This window comes from Sphaeramia orbicularis, chromosome 5 (genome assembly GCF_902148855.1).
Source record: "Sphaeramia orbicularis chromosome 5, fSphaOr1.1, whole genome shotgun sequence".
Classification (NCBI taxonomy): Eukaryota; Metazoa; Chordata; class Actinopteri; order Kurtiformes; family Apogonidae; genus Sphaeramia; species Sphaeramia orbicularis.
In genome coordinates this window covers 24434725-24452069 of record NC_043961.1, presented here as the reverse complement: position 1 = coordinate 24452069, position 17345 = coordinate 24434725, and the positions used below count along the sequence as shown (strand labels likewise).

The 17345-nt window shown below is 40.6% G+C and overlaps 1 protein-coding gene across 5 annotated transcripts in view; it reads left to right on the top strand.

The window, feature by feature from the left end:
* The window catches only part of plxna1b (plexin A1b), a 215410-nt gene that overhangs the window by 115933 nt on the left and 82132 nt on the right, over nucleotides 1–17345 (top strand). For all 5 annotated transcript variants that reach the window (XM_030133610.1, XM_030133611.1, XM_030133608.1 and 2 more), the window contains 4 exons: nucleotides 2943–3066; nucleotides 4858–5011; nucleotides 6150–6249; nucleotides 12015–12129. In XM_030133610.1, coding sequence (XP_029989470.1) covers nucleotides 2943–3066; nucleotides 4858–5011; nucleotides 6150–6249; nucleotides 12015–12129 — 493 coding nt within the window. The remainder of the gene's footprint in view (nucleotides 1–2942; nucleotides 3067–4857; nucleotides 5012–6149; nucleotides 6250–12014; nucleotides 12130–17345) is intronic.

Below are 17345 nucleotides of genomic sequence, written 5' to 3'. Positions count from 1 at the left end.
CTTGGAGCAGTTTACAGCAGGTACAATGTTCAGCTTAGAGTCTGAAATTAACATCAAGCCAAGCTGTGAATGCAAGTAAATTTTCCATCTGGCATTTAGAAGTTTTACACCAAAATATTCCAAAACTAGTCGAGTTTGTACTGATTTGGCTCGGTTTAATTTACGGGCTCCCTGCTTTCTTCCTCTGCTGTCTGTGTCGGAGTTTGACACTTTTGTGTTCTGGTTCAAGCAAGTTTTTATTTGAATTGATGAATAAAATGGGGGAAAAAGACTCAAACATCTGTTGCTGAAGGATTGGATGCTTAACATTTAAACCATTTGCAAACAGCAAAAAAATATTCTGATTCAGTGCTGTGAGAAATGTTAACACACATATTATGAGATCTTTGGCTACACCCACACAGCAGGTCTTAATGCACAATTCAGATTTTTTTGGTGAAATCCGATTTTTTTGTGTGCTTGTTTATATTACACATAAAATGAGACTTCTATCAGTTTTGAGTATGAACTGAATGCGACCCTGTAGTGACCCACATTGGGCAAAAGACTTCCTGACGTAATACGTGATGATGCAGGCACGCACTGTGTTTACGGAAGTAAGTATTTTTTTTCGCACCGCTCCTCCTCCCAGGATGCAGAATCGCATTTCAATGAGGCCGGATAAATGTGACCTGGCCGTTCAGACTGAAGTTGCATTGCAAAATATCAGATACAAATCGGATTTAGGACCACTTATGAAAGTGGTCTGGGTGGGAGTTGAAAAAATTGGATTTGTGCTGTTTGAACTGCCTTTAACAGATCGGATACAGGTCACATTTGGGCAAAAAAATCGGATTTGGGCCACATTTGCCTGCAGCCTGAACGTAGCCTTTATTTAGCATTCATGTAAGCATTTACGGTCTATTACCTGTTCTGTTATCAGAATGATTTTATTTGGGTTGAAGAAATATGGGCATTGACGCTATGTGACACACAAAGACAATTTACTGTTTTTTTGGGTAAAAATATGTTTGGTTGGTGGATTGTTTTCAACCAGTCTCCTTGGCTGATGACTCAGAAAGTTATATCTAGACACTGGTGCAGGTGTTATGTTTTTGTGTTACGAAACCATAGACTCTTCACCTTTTTGTTGTTACAGTCATGGTTTCACATTAGTTGTCTGTTGTCGGACTGTTCTTTAAAACTTTTAAAAGCAGGATAGTACACGTTTAATCCAAATGTATCATGCTTAAACTAGTGCCATAAGATGAAAGAAGTCTGACTGGTAGAGTTCATTAAAAACAGTTTTACAACATCTTGTAATAACCTAAGTCAAATGCCTCTAGCACATATCAATTAGTCACGTAATATGACTAACTGAAATGTAATTTCCAGAACTGACAACAAACGCGTGTCAACCAGTAGAACCAGTTAAGAACTCACACATCCTGGCAGTCTGTCATTAACAGTCCTATTTACAGTTTCCTTTTGGATAATCTTTTTGCTTCGTGTGTTCTTTTTTGATACTTCGTTGATTTGGTTATATGGCAACTAAATCTGAAGGACACCAGCAGCATCCGTGTAACGTCTCCATTTTCTACCGTAACGGTTTGTTTGCACACAGGAGGCCGATGACAGTTACATGTTACTGAAAGATGGCAGGATGTTCAACCAATTTTGGAACACCTCCAGCATTTGGCATAATTCCATCTCTCTGTGCATTAATTAAACATATAACCGACCTGTCTATCCTCCAGGCACACACACACACACACACACACACCACCTGGGTTTCTCCATTTCATCAGATGCACCAGTGATAACCTTTCATTTGGGTACATTTCGAGTGTCTTTAACATGTCTTGCTCATTTCCTACCCGAATCTTTTGCCAAATCTAACTGAAGCCCTTGCAGACAAAATGGGCGAGCATTAATAGGAAAATTATTTATAAGCCTTGGTTCAGCCCTCTGGTGCTTTTAGCCATATCTTATTAAGAGCCGTAGCAGTTTCAATCAGCAGTGTAATTGAAGGGGAAGACTCACGCGCATATGCAGGTGTTTCGAGAAGCAGCACTTCTTCTTTCACACAAATAAACACAGTCACACACCAGAGAACCAGTAGAAGGAAAAGAGGTTCATAATGAGAAAACGCGCCTCTTACCTTTGTGCATCTCTACTCATGCCTGTACAGTGTGTATACGTTAGTGACTCTCACGGGAGGGTTTTTGGCGACAGCTTTTTCTTGCTGAGCGCGAGTGAAGGCTAACTAAATGAGGGGCTGGGGGCTGCACGCCGAGGAGGCAGTTAGTATTTTTTTCTGACTCTCGCTTATTGTTAAAGGCCTCACAGAGCTCTGCGTCAGCACTTTCCTCTCACCACTGGGACCAGTTGTTGTTAGCGCGAAGGTGAAGTGATAGCTAATGCATTATGAATAGCTAATAGTAAAACCTCTACGATACGGGGCTGTATGCTGATTTTTAGCGCGATCAGTTGGCTCGTAATAAGCAGGGGAAAATGCTGACCCCATTGATATGCGGCTGGTAGGAATTGTATCATTTTTACGGTTCAGGAAAACTTTAATGATTGCCTGTATATCTCCCGAGAAGTTTGAATTGGGTGGGGCTGTAAACTGAAAATATGAGAGGGACTGGATGTTCATATAGCTTAGCAGTTCTTGCATAAATGTCAGGGCCAATAAGGTAATGATGTAAAGGCCTACTGTAATGGCCAGAGAAAGCTATTAGCCCATTTGTCTTCTATTATTGCCCCCATTTTCTGGTGACGGTGATGGCTCTGCATGTTTGTCATCTTAATATGATTGTCATATTAGTTTAACAGTTGCTCACATCCTCTGTATCTTCTCTCTTCCTGTCACCTCTCGTCTCACTCATCTTTCCTCCTTTTTCTCCTTCACTCCTCCTCTTCTCCACGTCTTCTCTTTCTCCACTTGTGCTGCTCTTCAGTTGTTCTCGTAAGGACCGCTGTGACCGAGCAGGAGAGCCCCAGAGGTTTGCATCTGACCAAAGGCAGTGTGTGGAGCTCACTGTTCAGCCGAGGAACATCTCTGTCACCATGTCTGAAGTCCAGGTACGTTTTATGTCTCTGCATACTACTGCAGTGGAGATACTATTTCTTTACCTTTAAAGGGGTCATATTTTGCTAAACCCACTTTTATTAATCTTTGGTACATTTATTTGTGTATTTGGACCCTAATAGTTCAAGAAGTTTGAATTTGAACCCTCTAGGTGCTGCAAAACTATCTTTATATTCATTTTGGCAAAAATCGAGTGGATTTCTACAACCTGCTTCAATTTCCGGTTTATTTGTTACGTCTATAACTAGTTACGTCATGACATTTGCACATATAAGTTCAAGACTTCCCGCAAACATTTCCCCGACATTTCTCTTCTCCATTTGGATTTAAAGGGCCAGCACTCAAAACGACCTTTCTGGTGTCATTACTCACAAACAGGGTTGAAGTTGGACCTGTGGAGATGAATTAATGAAGAATTCAAACCCAAGCATAGCATTTACAGTTTATGTAGACCACAGGGAAATGTTTTAAAATGCATAATTCCATTTAAAAAAGCAAAATATCACTCCTTTAAAGCAAAAACCACAAACAGCTAAGGAAGCAATACAACTGCAGGTTATGAAATCTATTTAATTCTAATTTCTTTTAAGTGACTTTAGGCCTGTTTAAGTTTAGACTTGTTCCAGTGAGTGTGCAGGAGTCTGAGTCAAAGAAGAAGCTGTTTTTTTTTAATGGCCAAGGGCCACAGGAGCTCTGAGCCTACATGAAATTTAAAATTCACTTTTAGGCAACTTTTTTCTTCTTCTTCTTTTTTTTTCTGGGGACCTACTTTAAAAAAAAAAAAAAAAAAAAAAAAAACGGCAACTCATTGTGACCCAATTCACACAAGAACTTATCATGAAATCATAAAAGCCAATTTGTGCTTAAATGAATGTTTCTGGCTATTTTTACGACCATTCTCACATTGTATTTCCATAGTTTGGATAGGCTCATGGTGCATTTGATAAATTACATCTTCTGTATGTATGTGTTGTCAGTATATTCTACATATTTTTCATACCAAAATGAGCCTAAATAAAGGCATTTGAATGGAGGTAACACGCCATCCTTCAATAAAACAATATGCCCTTTTTTAACACTATATATATAAGTCGTAGCTTTTCCGCAGTTCTAAATCTTATACTTCTTATGGAAGTAAGTCAACAAGTTTATTTAGTGACCTAAATAAAAATCTCCTGTGACCCACCTGTGGCCCAATCTCTGGGAATAGATTACTTTAAGTGTCTCCAGCAGCCAGACCAAAAACACTGCAGCAAACCACAGGAGACAAATAGTGCACTACTTACCACAGTCACTATTTATGAGTACAATGGGCTTATACATTTAGAGTTGGAGGCGTGACACATAACCATGTTCATTTTATGTAGCTTTGATTAAGAATGAGCTCCTTTTTTCCTCTTTCCATCTATATCCTGCAGCTTTATTAACATGCAGTGTATGCATGGGAGCTCTCATTCTGTCAGCAGCTCATCAGTGTAACCACATAGGTTTGACTGATTACAGTTTGCCTCACTTTCCCTCCGCACATTAACACGTACATATTAACCTTGCTGATGTGCATGCACACCTACACACAAATCCTCACCCTTCTCTATTCCTTCTGCTGTCATTTATACACATACCCGAGCTTCACTCACACTCCCCGCCCCCCCCCAGCACCCATTAACCCTCATGTCATATCTTCTAACAATCCATGTACACCATGTCCTTCCATTGATCTTGCACTGATTGTCCCTCTCTCTCTCACTCATTCTCTGTGTCTCTCTTTCTTTGTGCCTCTCTAGCTGGTCCTTCAGGCTCGTAACGTACCCGATCTGTCAGCGGGAGTCAACTGCTCCTTTGAGGACTATGTCGAGACTGAGGGGCGAATCCAGGGTGGACACATATTCTGCCTGTCTCCATCTGTCCGGGACGTCATCCCAATCACAAGGAACAAAGGTCGGGACAGGAAGGGCGAAGGGTGGTGAAGTCATCGGGTAGTGAGGTCATTACGTGGCAGGCAGGGTACAGACACAGAGAGTTTTAGTGACATAATAAGTTTAGTAATAAACTCTTCATAAATTACTTTTTTCCCACTTGAAACATTTTGGCTGATTTTACTTTATATAATGATATTTCTCCTACTTTCCAAGTGATCTGCCTCTCTTTTGTGCTACATACTCTATCTATAGCATGCATTATACTCACCTACATGGTCTGACGTGGCTTCTCTTGAGGGATTTTATTGTAGGTTAGAACAGGTATAGGCTTGAACAGTGACCAGAAAAAGAACACTAATGTTACATGAAGATTAAGCTCAGTCTGCGCTTATATTCACCATATCCTGTCACTACCAATAATGCATGCCTTTTCCCATTCAAAGCCCTAAATATGAGTCTGCATTTATCCTCCAGAAATAGAACAGTTTTTGAATTCCCATTATCATGCATTATGCACTGTTGTCAGCTTCGTTTTTATTTGTTTTTGTGTCTAAACGACATTGGTTACTCTCCTAACTTCTTTTCAAACGATTGACTTCAGTACGGTATATATATATATATATATATATATATATATATATATATATATATATATATATATATATATATATATACACACACACACACAAGATTATGCACCTGTTTCAAGTTCAAATCTGTCACACCACAAAGACAATAAAACTTGTTTGGTATCTCTTTTCAAAGCAAAAAAGACATTTCAGATAGTGTGCTCCAAGTTTTCTCAAAGCGACATCTCAGTAGTTCTGAGGTACTGAGCCTATTATGCACCATTATGAATACTCATCAGCTCTGGCATCTAAACACTGATTGGTGCTGCTATTTTTAATGCCACCCTACTGTGGGTGTGACATGAGTGGAGTGTTGCTAAGCTACAGTGTTTCTTTGTGTCTATCTGTTGAGGTCATGCAAATAGTATTCACATTTAAAGTGCCATGTATAAATTTAAAAAAATGGCTTCATTTCATTTACACCCAATATGTCCAGTGCATTCTGTTGAAAAAGGAGAAATCAGTGTTTTTTTTCTCCAAAACAATACTAATTCTTTATATAATTACCATCGTGTCTGTTTGATCCAGGTGACAAGCGGGTGGTGAAGCTTTATCTAAAATCCAAGGAGACGGGCAAAAAGTTTGCCAGCGTTGACTTTGTTTTCTACAACTGCAGCGTCCACCAGTCGTAAGTTACAACTAATACATTTTTCAATGCTATTTGTGACATTCTCTTTTGTTTTTGTTTTATTTAATTCCCACTCTTTTTTTCACTTTTGAGAGATGATCTCTCACTGTCCAGTCTCCAGATTGGCGGTTTCATGTTACCGCCCACTAAAGATACAGTTAGACACTCATGCACATACACCCACCCCCTATTGTCCTTCCACAAGAGGCTAATGTTACAGTTAGAGTGAAAAATCGAATGTGAAGTATATGAGGTACGACTGGGATATGAGATGGTAATTCTAGCCTTATTATCATAACCCACGATACTTCAATGATTAATTCATTACAAACTGGTCTACCATAATCCCTCACAATCACAGGTTCTAACCTCATTTTTACCTCTTCACTTGATGAGGTAAATGTTTTTATTTTTAAATGCATAAAACGACTTGTTATTTATTTGATCCTTATTTAGTCAGGAAACAGAGGGAAATACGCTAGTACTCCAATAGCTTTACTAGAGCAATCTTATGTCTTTCCAACAAGTTCAGCTCCTTCACACTCCAGATGCCCTCTGCTATCTACCCAACTGCCTCCCCTAATCCACCTTCTGCTAAAAACAACCACCCATAGTGCCACACCCCTAAGTCAGACATACCCGAGCCCGATGCACCCTGCTGAGGTAAAAAGAATCCTCCACCTCCTCCCCACTGCCCCCACCCCATCCCTCCCCCTTGTCCATCCATGGCTGATCCAGGAGAGGCTGAAACGTCTGCTGGGGTATTAGCCTCAGGGCAGCAGATGGTTAGGAGGCCCCTGGGGTACCACAGGGCTCCATCCTGGCTTCCCTCTGGATGTTAGATGAATCTCCTTCGAGGATTTGCCAGCAAATACACACGCACATACACATAGACATGCACAGGCACACCTCTCTATGCTCTGTCACTTACAGCTCATTGTAGCTCTGAATGTCTCGGACACCTAATCCGTTACTGTGACCTTTAACCCAGCTCCCCCTGTCTCCCTACCCTCATACACAAAATCCCCTGCCACGACAATGATGATTAGCTCAGCTGGTTAAGGGTGGGGTAGTTTACAATGTCAATTCACGGTTAATTTATCTCCCATAAGGACCCTGCAATGTTTGCTCTAACTCCCAGTGCCTTATTCTGTCAATGGTGCAACTGCATCAGATACAAGTACAAACTGGTTCACGTACAAACATGAAACAGATTAAATAAAAGGTGCAACATACAGTAGACTGATATATTAAAATACTGGATCTCAATTTGGATTGCAACATTTGTCAGCGATTTTCGGGGGGGTTAAGTGTGATAGCATCTAATCAAATTTTTTATTACATTTCTAGGTGCCATAATAAATAATCAGTGTTTTTCCTTTTTCGCTGTGAAAAACACCCTGGGGCTCTATCTAAATGTTACGGTGTTAGAGAAAACCTTGCAAAAGTTAGTGATCTCACAAAACAAAACTATTTGAGAAGAAACACAAACAATGGTGTCGCAAATTTGAAGATATTACCTCAATGAACTCTGATTAAATCCGCTCCCTGAGCTGATCTAATACAACCTTGAAATGATGTAATGGACACATTTAATGAAGTTACAAATACAGCATGTCGCATCTTCGGCGGCTACTCTGATGACGAAAAGAGATGCTGAGATAAGAATCCCATTTGGAGCTGGCACTCCGGCCTGCACACCCACTGTGCCCTGCAGGCTTCAGTGTGTGGCATCTGATGAGATCAGACTGGTAATGTTGTTGGAGTAATGACTTTAGGCCCGCACAGCAACACGCAAGGCCCAGTTTCCAGAATGCTTGGTCATTCTTTACAGAGCTGACTTCCCCTCTAATGGGCTCAGACTCAAAATACTAAAGACGTTCACACAGTGATGGATGTAGATATTCTCAAAACATGCATTTACAAGGAGGAAAAAAATACTAATTTGCTGTCCTACATGGATTCCTGTAAATCTATGTGTGTAGTCTCTTACTGTTCTCTGATATTTTTACTGTATTGGCATGTGTACCAGAGGGAAAGGCCTGAAATAGTTTACCCACATGCACCATCAACTAAGCCCCCCCATCCTAAAAACCACACACCCCTCCTGCTTATTTACTCAACTGATTACGTCGTGGCCCTTGCCTTTTCAAAAATGCCATAAATTTGCATAGTGGTATTAATCTAATTAGAATTCCCACTGTTTCAGTTTAAGGGTTGCCGGGATTGAAATAGAAAATCACCCACGGCCATGATTGCTCCTTAATTAAATATTTCCACACACATTTTCTCATTCCACAGCCCCCCATTTATTAAAGATAGGGTGCATAGTCTGGCAATGAAATGGGGTTTAAAAGTCTGGATGAGGCCATATGAAGTACCTTTTATCACTGTGGTCAATGTGTCTCAGGCACTGACTGGATCATTTGTTGTGTGATTGAGGGTGTTCATAGAGTAATTGGGAGAAAAGTCTACTGAATGTCGTACAGAAAGATCTTTTTTTATGAGGAAGAATGACAATGGCTGGTAAAAATGTAAGATAAAAATAAGAAATGTGTGACTGGAAAGAATTATACAATTCATTTAAAGTACGTAGCCTTCCCTGTGCTCTTTCTGACCCAGTGACAGACTTCTAGATTGCAGTCTTTTACTGTAAACTCAACACAGACATGCATTAATGAAATTATGTCCATGAATACCAGACCCTCGGTGTTTTACAGATTTCAAAAGGATCCCATAATGATAGGATAGACTGTCCTAGAGGACCATTAAATTATTCACCTCTACTCCTTTGAAATGAATAGTAGCCAATAAATAACTCATTTTGCCAAGTGCAGAAGTGTCAAACGCACCTCGGCAGGAGAGCGGATTGTATTTTGCGCTCCAAACTGACCGAGAAGAGGAGAGGGGAGGAAATCACAACCTATTGTGTCAGGGCTGAAAAAAATACTCCTGCTCCAAAGCTAGCGTAGCTTGATTAGCATCTGAATATGAACGGATTAAATTAGCATCATGAGCGTGGCCATACGGGGAGCGTGTCTGCAGCCACTTAAGCTGCAGAGTGGTTAGGAGCGATGGCGACTGGCAGGAAGGAGTAATAGGGAGGTATCGGGGGGTCTGGGGAGAAAAGAAGGAGCCCACCCCTGGACAACAGACAAAGAATTATTAACATCCCCAAGTGGCCTTGGGTGGGCTTTTCCTTAAAAGGGTTTGTGCCCGTGCTAAAAGAGAGGTTTTGAGATCCTAAGGCAGCTCATGACAGGGGGTCTGGGTTACTTCGAAGAAACCAAAGAGCGAGCTGTAGGGGGTTGTCAAACAGGGCCACCACTGGCCTTAGGTGGCACATATAATGGTACCATCCTCTGTTTCAAAGGGTGTGTGATCATAGAAGTCACAAAGAAAGTTGTTAGTGGTTACCTGCTGATATTTTGCTTGTTATTTCATAGTCACTGGTACACTAACAAGGTTCATTTGACATGAATAAAAGATCAGAGTCAGATTATCATCATTAGTATCAAGGCTCAAGGCTTAGTGACAGATGTGTTGATGGTTGTTAACCGCTAACTTTACATTGTACTGTTCACTGCTTGGTTCTGGTAACCTGCTGTGTTAAGTTGATGTTCTACTGTATTTCGGTGAGCAATGATCTAATGATGGGGCCCCATTTATTTAAAACAGAAAAAAAATGTTCATTCAAGGGAGTGATTATTGCTAAGGTAACAAACACCATCAAGCTACACAATGAGCCCAACTCACCCTTGTGCATCTGTCATGTATCATTGTCATCTGCCCCTTTGTTCACTATCTATTGACACCCCTTTGTTGATTTCAAGCAAAACACTGTACCAAAACTCCGTACATGCTCTTGATGTAGCACTCTTCACTGTATGCTAACCTAACCTAGCATAGCCTAATCGGATTTCCTCCATTTGTTGCAACATTGACGAATCTCCTATTTGCTCCTGTGCGGTATTAAGAGGCCTGTTATTCCCTCAGCCACACATCCCTCATTCTAAATGGACAACTTCTCTCAGCACAATGCTAAATTGGTCAATTAAAGCGGCGGTGGGATTGAATTAAGCTGCAGCCTCTGATCTCGCTCAAAAGGAGGGGTCTGGGCTGGAAACGATCGCTTAAAGTGCGTACCTAACAAACGAGCGGCCCTAATTGATCCAAATGAATCCATGTCAGGGTTTGATGGATTTGTATATGGGCTCCATCTCAAAGCTCGAGAGTTAAAGCCCTCATTTTTCATGTGGATGAGGGGAAGGGTAGCTTTCATTTCGCACAGGGTTAAAACACACTTGAGAGCTTCAGGGAGGTACTCGTTGCATTTCAGTCAGATGCGCGAACTTGCACCTGGCAGATGTGGTTGAATACAAATCAGCCTGCATGTTGAGCATCTCTATCCGCTCTTTTATTGTTATGGATCCAGACTTGATTACCTTGACTGCATTAAATGTAGTATTTCACCGTGTTTCCTATTAACCATATGCTCACAGAAACCATAACTGCTAAACGAGTTACACAAAAGAAAATATCTGAAACTGTATCACAGGTGGAGGACAAAGGCCTTGAGTGCACTGCGTAATGAAGTATTATATTTGTACACCTATAGCAATATTTAATAATGTTGCACCGATAATGTATCTTCTCTTGAAGGCCAACAGAGAACCAATAACAGGAAGTGTTGATAAACTGTTCTCTTGAATCTTTTTTTTTCTTCAGTGCACACAAACACACAGATACACTCATCCTTACTTCCCAACTTCCAACCTAATGTTTCCCCACTCTCCCATGAGACTCCCACACAGAGCCCCGTGGGCTACACCCCCCACACCTCTCTATTTTCTCTCCTCTCTTTCTCCCACGATACCTGGCGTCTCCACCTCTCTCAGGGAAATCCACCTGCTTTTGATCTTTCCCTCTTTTTCCCTCTCTTCTTTCTCCCATCCTTTCCTTTCAGCCTGTCTATCTGCACCTCGCCTCAGCTAAAGCAGGTGAATTTAAAATGGTGGAGCGCTCTTAGCCCCGCGGATGAAAGAGAGCTTTAGACAAAGAACAGGGGGAGAGCTTTTTAAAATGAGACGGCGGGGAATGAAAGGGATAGGTAGAGCGAAAGATGGAGGGTCAGGAAAAAAAAGCTCAGTGCTCAATGGATGGAGAGAAAGATACAGCAGAGGTATAGAAAGAGGGAAAAGAGGTGAAATGTATGCAGAGAGTGGACTGATTGTGAGGGAGATTGGTGAACATATAGAAGGAAGCGATACACAATTACAAGCAAGTGGGCAGTGATGAAAAGGGAAGCGAGGGAGAGAAAAAAGGTAAAGACAGTTTGATTGATAGGCTGGAAGAAAAGGGGATGGAAGAAAAGAGGATTCCAGACAGGGAGGGGAGAAATTTGACGTTGAATGACAGTTATCATGTAGCGTAAGTGTGGGAGTAAAGATATGGAACAATGAATACATTTGCTTCGGTATGTAAATTTCACGTCATAAGTTACTGTTGTGTCCATGCCCCCTAGACAAACTCCAAACAGACGTCAGAATTATTTAGTAAAGTATGAAGTTTAACTGGTCCAGAAGTCATTTTTGGTCTGACACATGTAAATTTTGCAATATTACACCCACCTACTCTGTCCTGTTGTTTGCCTTTGCTGCACTTTGTAAAATGGAGTGATGATTTCAATAAATAATTTAGACAAATGTAATGAAAGCAGGTGACCCCATCGTTGTCTTCTAACATCTCCTATCCTTTTGTTCCAGCTGCCTTTCCTGTGTAAACGGTTCATTTCCATGCCACTGGTGCAAGTATCGCCACATGTGCACCCAGAACGCCAACGACTGCTCTTTCCAGGAGGGACGTGTCAACATTTCTGAGGTAGGACTAAGGATGCTGAATTGTCCATTTTCTTGTGTGTTTTAACAGAAAACTGTAACAGAGCCCAGCTGAACGGGTTGTCTGGAGCTATTAGATCATATGTGGTATTGTATTTCATGATATACTGTAACTGCTTTTTTCCACATATGCTGTGATCACACATTGAAGGTCGGGTCATGTTCTCCCACATGCAAACTCAAATTACAGTCTCAGATAGAGGTGGGCAACCTGGCAATCTTACACCACAATCAGTCTTCAGCATTCTGTCATTTTACTGAATCATAGAGATCATGTCATTTATGCCATCCTACAGATACTTCTAAATGACACATGATAACTTCAAAGATCATTGTATAATTCTGTACTCCATGTTCATTCCAGGGGACATAGATAGCCTCATATGCGGCTGTGCAGATTGGACTAATATCTTTTTTTGTGTTTCTTCCCTAACATAACAAGATGTAAACAATGCAACTTGTGTAGCAGCAGTACGGTGGACCTGGTTAGAAATGCAAAACAGCTGTTGCTGAATGAGCCTTTCAGGAAGTCAATAAAGCATGACCGAGGAAACGAATGCAGGAGAGAGGTGACTGGAGCATCAAATAATAACAGAATATGCACACTGGGGTATCATTTTCAAATGTTCTTTTAAGAAAGAATATTTCAAATTGTTTTGCCGCATTTCCACTATGTGGAATCGGCTCGACTCGACTTGGGTACCAGGTACTATTCCTGGAGACCATTTCCATTACAGGATACTATCGACTTTAGAGTACCTGGATGTTATAGCGATGCGGTGCGTAACTTCTGTGACATCTGCTCAGAGAGTTGCTGATAAACTCCCTCGTTGCGTGTTGCCCCGTCAAGCTCATGCTGAATTTTTTTGTCGGCCACCAAGAACAGAAATGTATGAATCTCCTCGACCGACCACAGTGTAGTTTTGTGGGCTGCCATCATATGGATTAACCTACCGCTATATTTACAGTAAACTTCTGCATCTATTTTTTTTTTTAAATGGCGGGTTGCTGCACATTGATAATGCAATGATGCAGAGACAACTCTCAGACCAATCAGTGGTCTGCAGTGTTTACACGTCATGTTTTAGTATCTTTTTCCCCGTCTTGGAACCTCAAAAGAATAGATACCAGAAAACTAGCACGGGGTACCAGATTCCAGGTCCTTTTACATAATGGAAATGCAAAAAGGCTAAGTCAAGTTGGGTCGAGTCCAGTTGGTACCACGTAGTGGAAACGTGGCATTAGATAATTGTCAATGTTAAATTACCATAAAGGTATTATTCACTAACAAACACAAACCCTTAATAACTCCTGGTTTTAATCATTCAATAACCCTAGGTATTAATCATAACTTTAATACCAAAATGTGATCTGTAGTAGAAACATTATATTGTGTTTTAGTTATGCAAAAACAGAAATTCATTGGCTGTGTTTACTTTGCAAAGTATATTTCAAAATTAAGAGGAAAGATTGCAGTGCAAAGTGTGACCATACACCTTTACCACTAAACCCTCGTGGCTTTTGCCTCAGGTTTCCTCACACATTCTCACTGTTTGTCTGCTTGGTTTTGCATGTGTATAACTGGCTCTTGGTACAGTGACAACAGCTTGTGTACTGTGCAGCAATAATTCTGTCATGGCCCATAAGGCCATAAACAGGCGGGGATGAATGACTGCCTATGGAAATACTGCCTTGTTCTTACATAGCCAAATGCTGCATTAGCATAAAAGCTAATATCAATCGTGCCGAGTGGCGGCTGTAGCAGGCGACATGCAAGGCATAACAAGTGTTTGTCAACTGCTGGAGTGTATACAAGGATATTAGTGATGGACACAGAGCCAGTTTATTTGTTTCTGCTGTGTGTTTTTCCTTTTCTTTCGCTCAAACACACCATGCATATATTAACAGACATGGAAAACTGCATGTCTGCTCAATGGACTTAAGGATGTAAATCCACTGCATCCCAAGTGACTGACAGTCATGCCTGCACTTTATCAGATTGACGGCTCGCATACAAAAACACACATATTTTCAGAGACACTCACACATTTACCATATCTTCCTTATGTTTGTGGTCCGAGTCTCTGTTATCTGTGCGCAGATTAAAGCTCTCTTTGTTGGCTGGCCTGACTCACTGGCCTTTATTAATTGGTCAACCTTTATCCAATTACTTTCCCCTTTATCTCGTCTCCCAACACAAGCTGTGTAGAATCCCCAACACGAGCATGCAACACTGCTGCCTCCCTGTCCGTCCAAAACAACACACGGGCCCAGCCTTCATGCCTCACGGAGCTAACGCTAGAGGATTAGTGCACCCATCTGCAAGACATGGGGAGAGCTCTGGCTAGCACATTCTGAGCTGAGAGAGGCCAGAGGGGCAACGGATGGATAAACAGGAAAGACCTGCAGTGAAGACAGAAAAAAAGAGCAAAGCAGGATGGAGAGTGAGAATAAACATATAATATGAGTATCATTGATTGATGACTGCCAGGAAAAGCAGTGATTATAAAATGGGGCACTGTATGTTTATGGGCAAAATGTAAGTTTATTAGTTGACATGTTTATCAGGGTGCCTGTATGTCTATAAAATATCTTAAATATAATTTGATTAAAAAACAGGCTTTATAACTTATTATATATGAATATGCATGGCTTTAAATGCCACAAATATTTTATTGAATGAATGCATCCATCTTTTAATTTCTTGATATCAAAGTCTTCTGTGTGAAAATCTGCATAGGTGATATTACAAAGCTTTAAATCTACTTCTGAAACAACTATTTATGCTTAACTTTATATGTAATAGGAAAAAACAACATTTATACAATAATGATTTTAGATTTAAGACATTCAGGAGAAAGATTTAAGTTTCCACTGTAGACCCTGATTTATTGAAGCATGTACAGTATGTGGAAGTAAAATACAAACAATACTGACAGAGATATCGCAATATGAAAGATGTAGTCATGTAAAACTACAGTTAGAGTGCAGTATGTTTCGAGGTGGAAGCAAGGTTCCAAAAGAGGATGAGCATGAAGAATGAGAGACAGCATGACAAAAGGAAGGAGACTAATGGATGTAGAGAGACTAAGACGGTGGACGAGCGGGAGAGGCAGCAGGGGGATAGCAGGGGTAGACAGAACGGCTGACAGTGGCATGTGGACACAGAGACCTCTCCTGTCACCTCGTCTGCCCAAGAAACCACCAACCACATGCTCCACTAGAGAATCCATCATCTACACTGTCACGCACAAACACACACACACCACAAACACACAACTCCTATGCTTGTGTCTTTTATGCACAAAAGTGTAAACATTCTGACAGTGACATGCACACATGCACAGTCATTCATCATCCTTCTCTGAGCTGCCATATCCATTAGTTGCGCTCTCAATGCCCCAACACGTCCAGCTATTCCTATAGGGTAGACCTCTCCTTCTTCTCTTCAGGGCCCATCTTTCTTTCTCTGTGGCCCATCTCTCACCACTTTGATGCTCGTTCACCCCATCCTCTTCTCATCCTTCTTATGCTTCACCTTTCTTCCCCTATATGTGGAATATATATCATTAAAGAAAGGTGAAAAAGCAGAGGGATGTGCTTCTTTTTCTTAACACCGTATGGTTTTTTCCGTTTTTTCTGCCGTTGCAGATTGGTTTGGCATGTGTATGTATGTGTGTGTGTGTGTGTGTGTGTGTGTGTGTGTGTGCATACATGTAAGCAGGCAGGCACGCTAACACCCTCAATTTAGATCACAGATGATCCTTTTTTGCTCGGCTCCAGCTTCACCCTGAATACAAATAGCAGTGTTTAACAGTAGAATGAAATCCTTCACTTGAAAGCAGACATTTCACTCAGACCTTTGCTTTCCTGTTCTGTCGATGAGTTGATGATACTCAGACTCAGATCTCCAGACTGTGATCAAAGGCCACATGAATGTTTTTACACAAGGAGGAAATAATAGTTGCCCCTCTGACTTCATATGTTCTGAGTAGTGAAGACAGAAAAGTTGGTCAGATGGGTCTATCAAAGTCCACTTACTTGTCTTACATGATCAAGATCACAGATGATAGTTTTGCTCGAGTGAATCCTGAATATATTCAGATCTTACCTTTTCATGCCAACAAATCATCCAGAAAACACAAAACTGAGTAAAGATGAGCACAAACCTTTATTTGTCATTGAAAAATTGTTGGGATTTGGAATGTGCACAAATAATTAAAATACCAAAATGTTAAGAATTGTATTCATTTAAGAGGTGAGTCATTTTTATTGGAGGTGAAGGAGATTTATGTTTAACTTTATGCCATACACACAAGTCCTGCATTATTACAGTTCCGACACAACTCCAATAAATGTTAAGTAAAGCCTAAAGTGATTTAAAATGTTAAATGGTGTATTTCTGCCACTCCTCAATGGGTAACTTTTTAAGATGAGATAGATGTAGCTGTAATGTAGTTGAGATAGATGTATTACATGCCTATTTAAAATATGCGGGTTTAGTCATATGATGTTTTACTAAGGTTCGCAAATGTTGATTGCAGCATTATTTAATGCAGACAAACATGTCTTAAAGGAGGGATATTTTGCTTTTTTTAAATGGAATTATGCATTTTAAAACATTTCCCTGTGGTCTACATAAACTGTTAATGCTCTGCTTGGGTCTGAATTCTTCATTAATTCAACTCCACAGGTCCATCTTCAACCTTATTTCTGAGTAATGACACCAGAAAGGTTGTTTTGAGCGTTGGCCCTTTAAATGCACATGAGTCACTTAATGCCCCACCCCCTTCAGGTTGTTGACTGTGCTGCTCTGTCCCATTCAACCAACAACTGAACATTTCAAGTAATCAGCTCGAAGTCTGGACATATTTTCAGTATGGACTACAACCGCTCCTGCTGACAAACAATTATGGCGAATTTGGAGAAATGTTGGTCGGAAGTCCTAACCTTATATGTACAAATGTTGTGACGTAACTAGTTATAAAATGTAACAAATTAAGCAGGAATTGAAACGGGTTGTAGAAATCCACTTGATTTTTGCCAAAATGAATATAAAGATAGGTTTGCAGCACCTGGAGGGTTTAAATTAAAACTTTTTTTAACTATTAGGGTCCAAAAACACAAATAAATGTACCAAAGACTAATACAAGTGGGTTTAGCAAAATATGACCTTTTTAACCCATCTTTAACTTGACA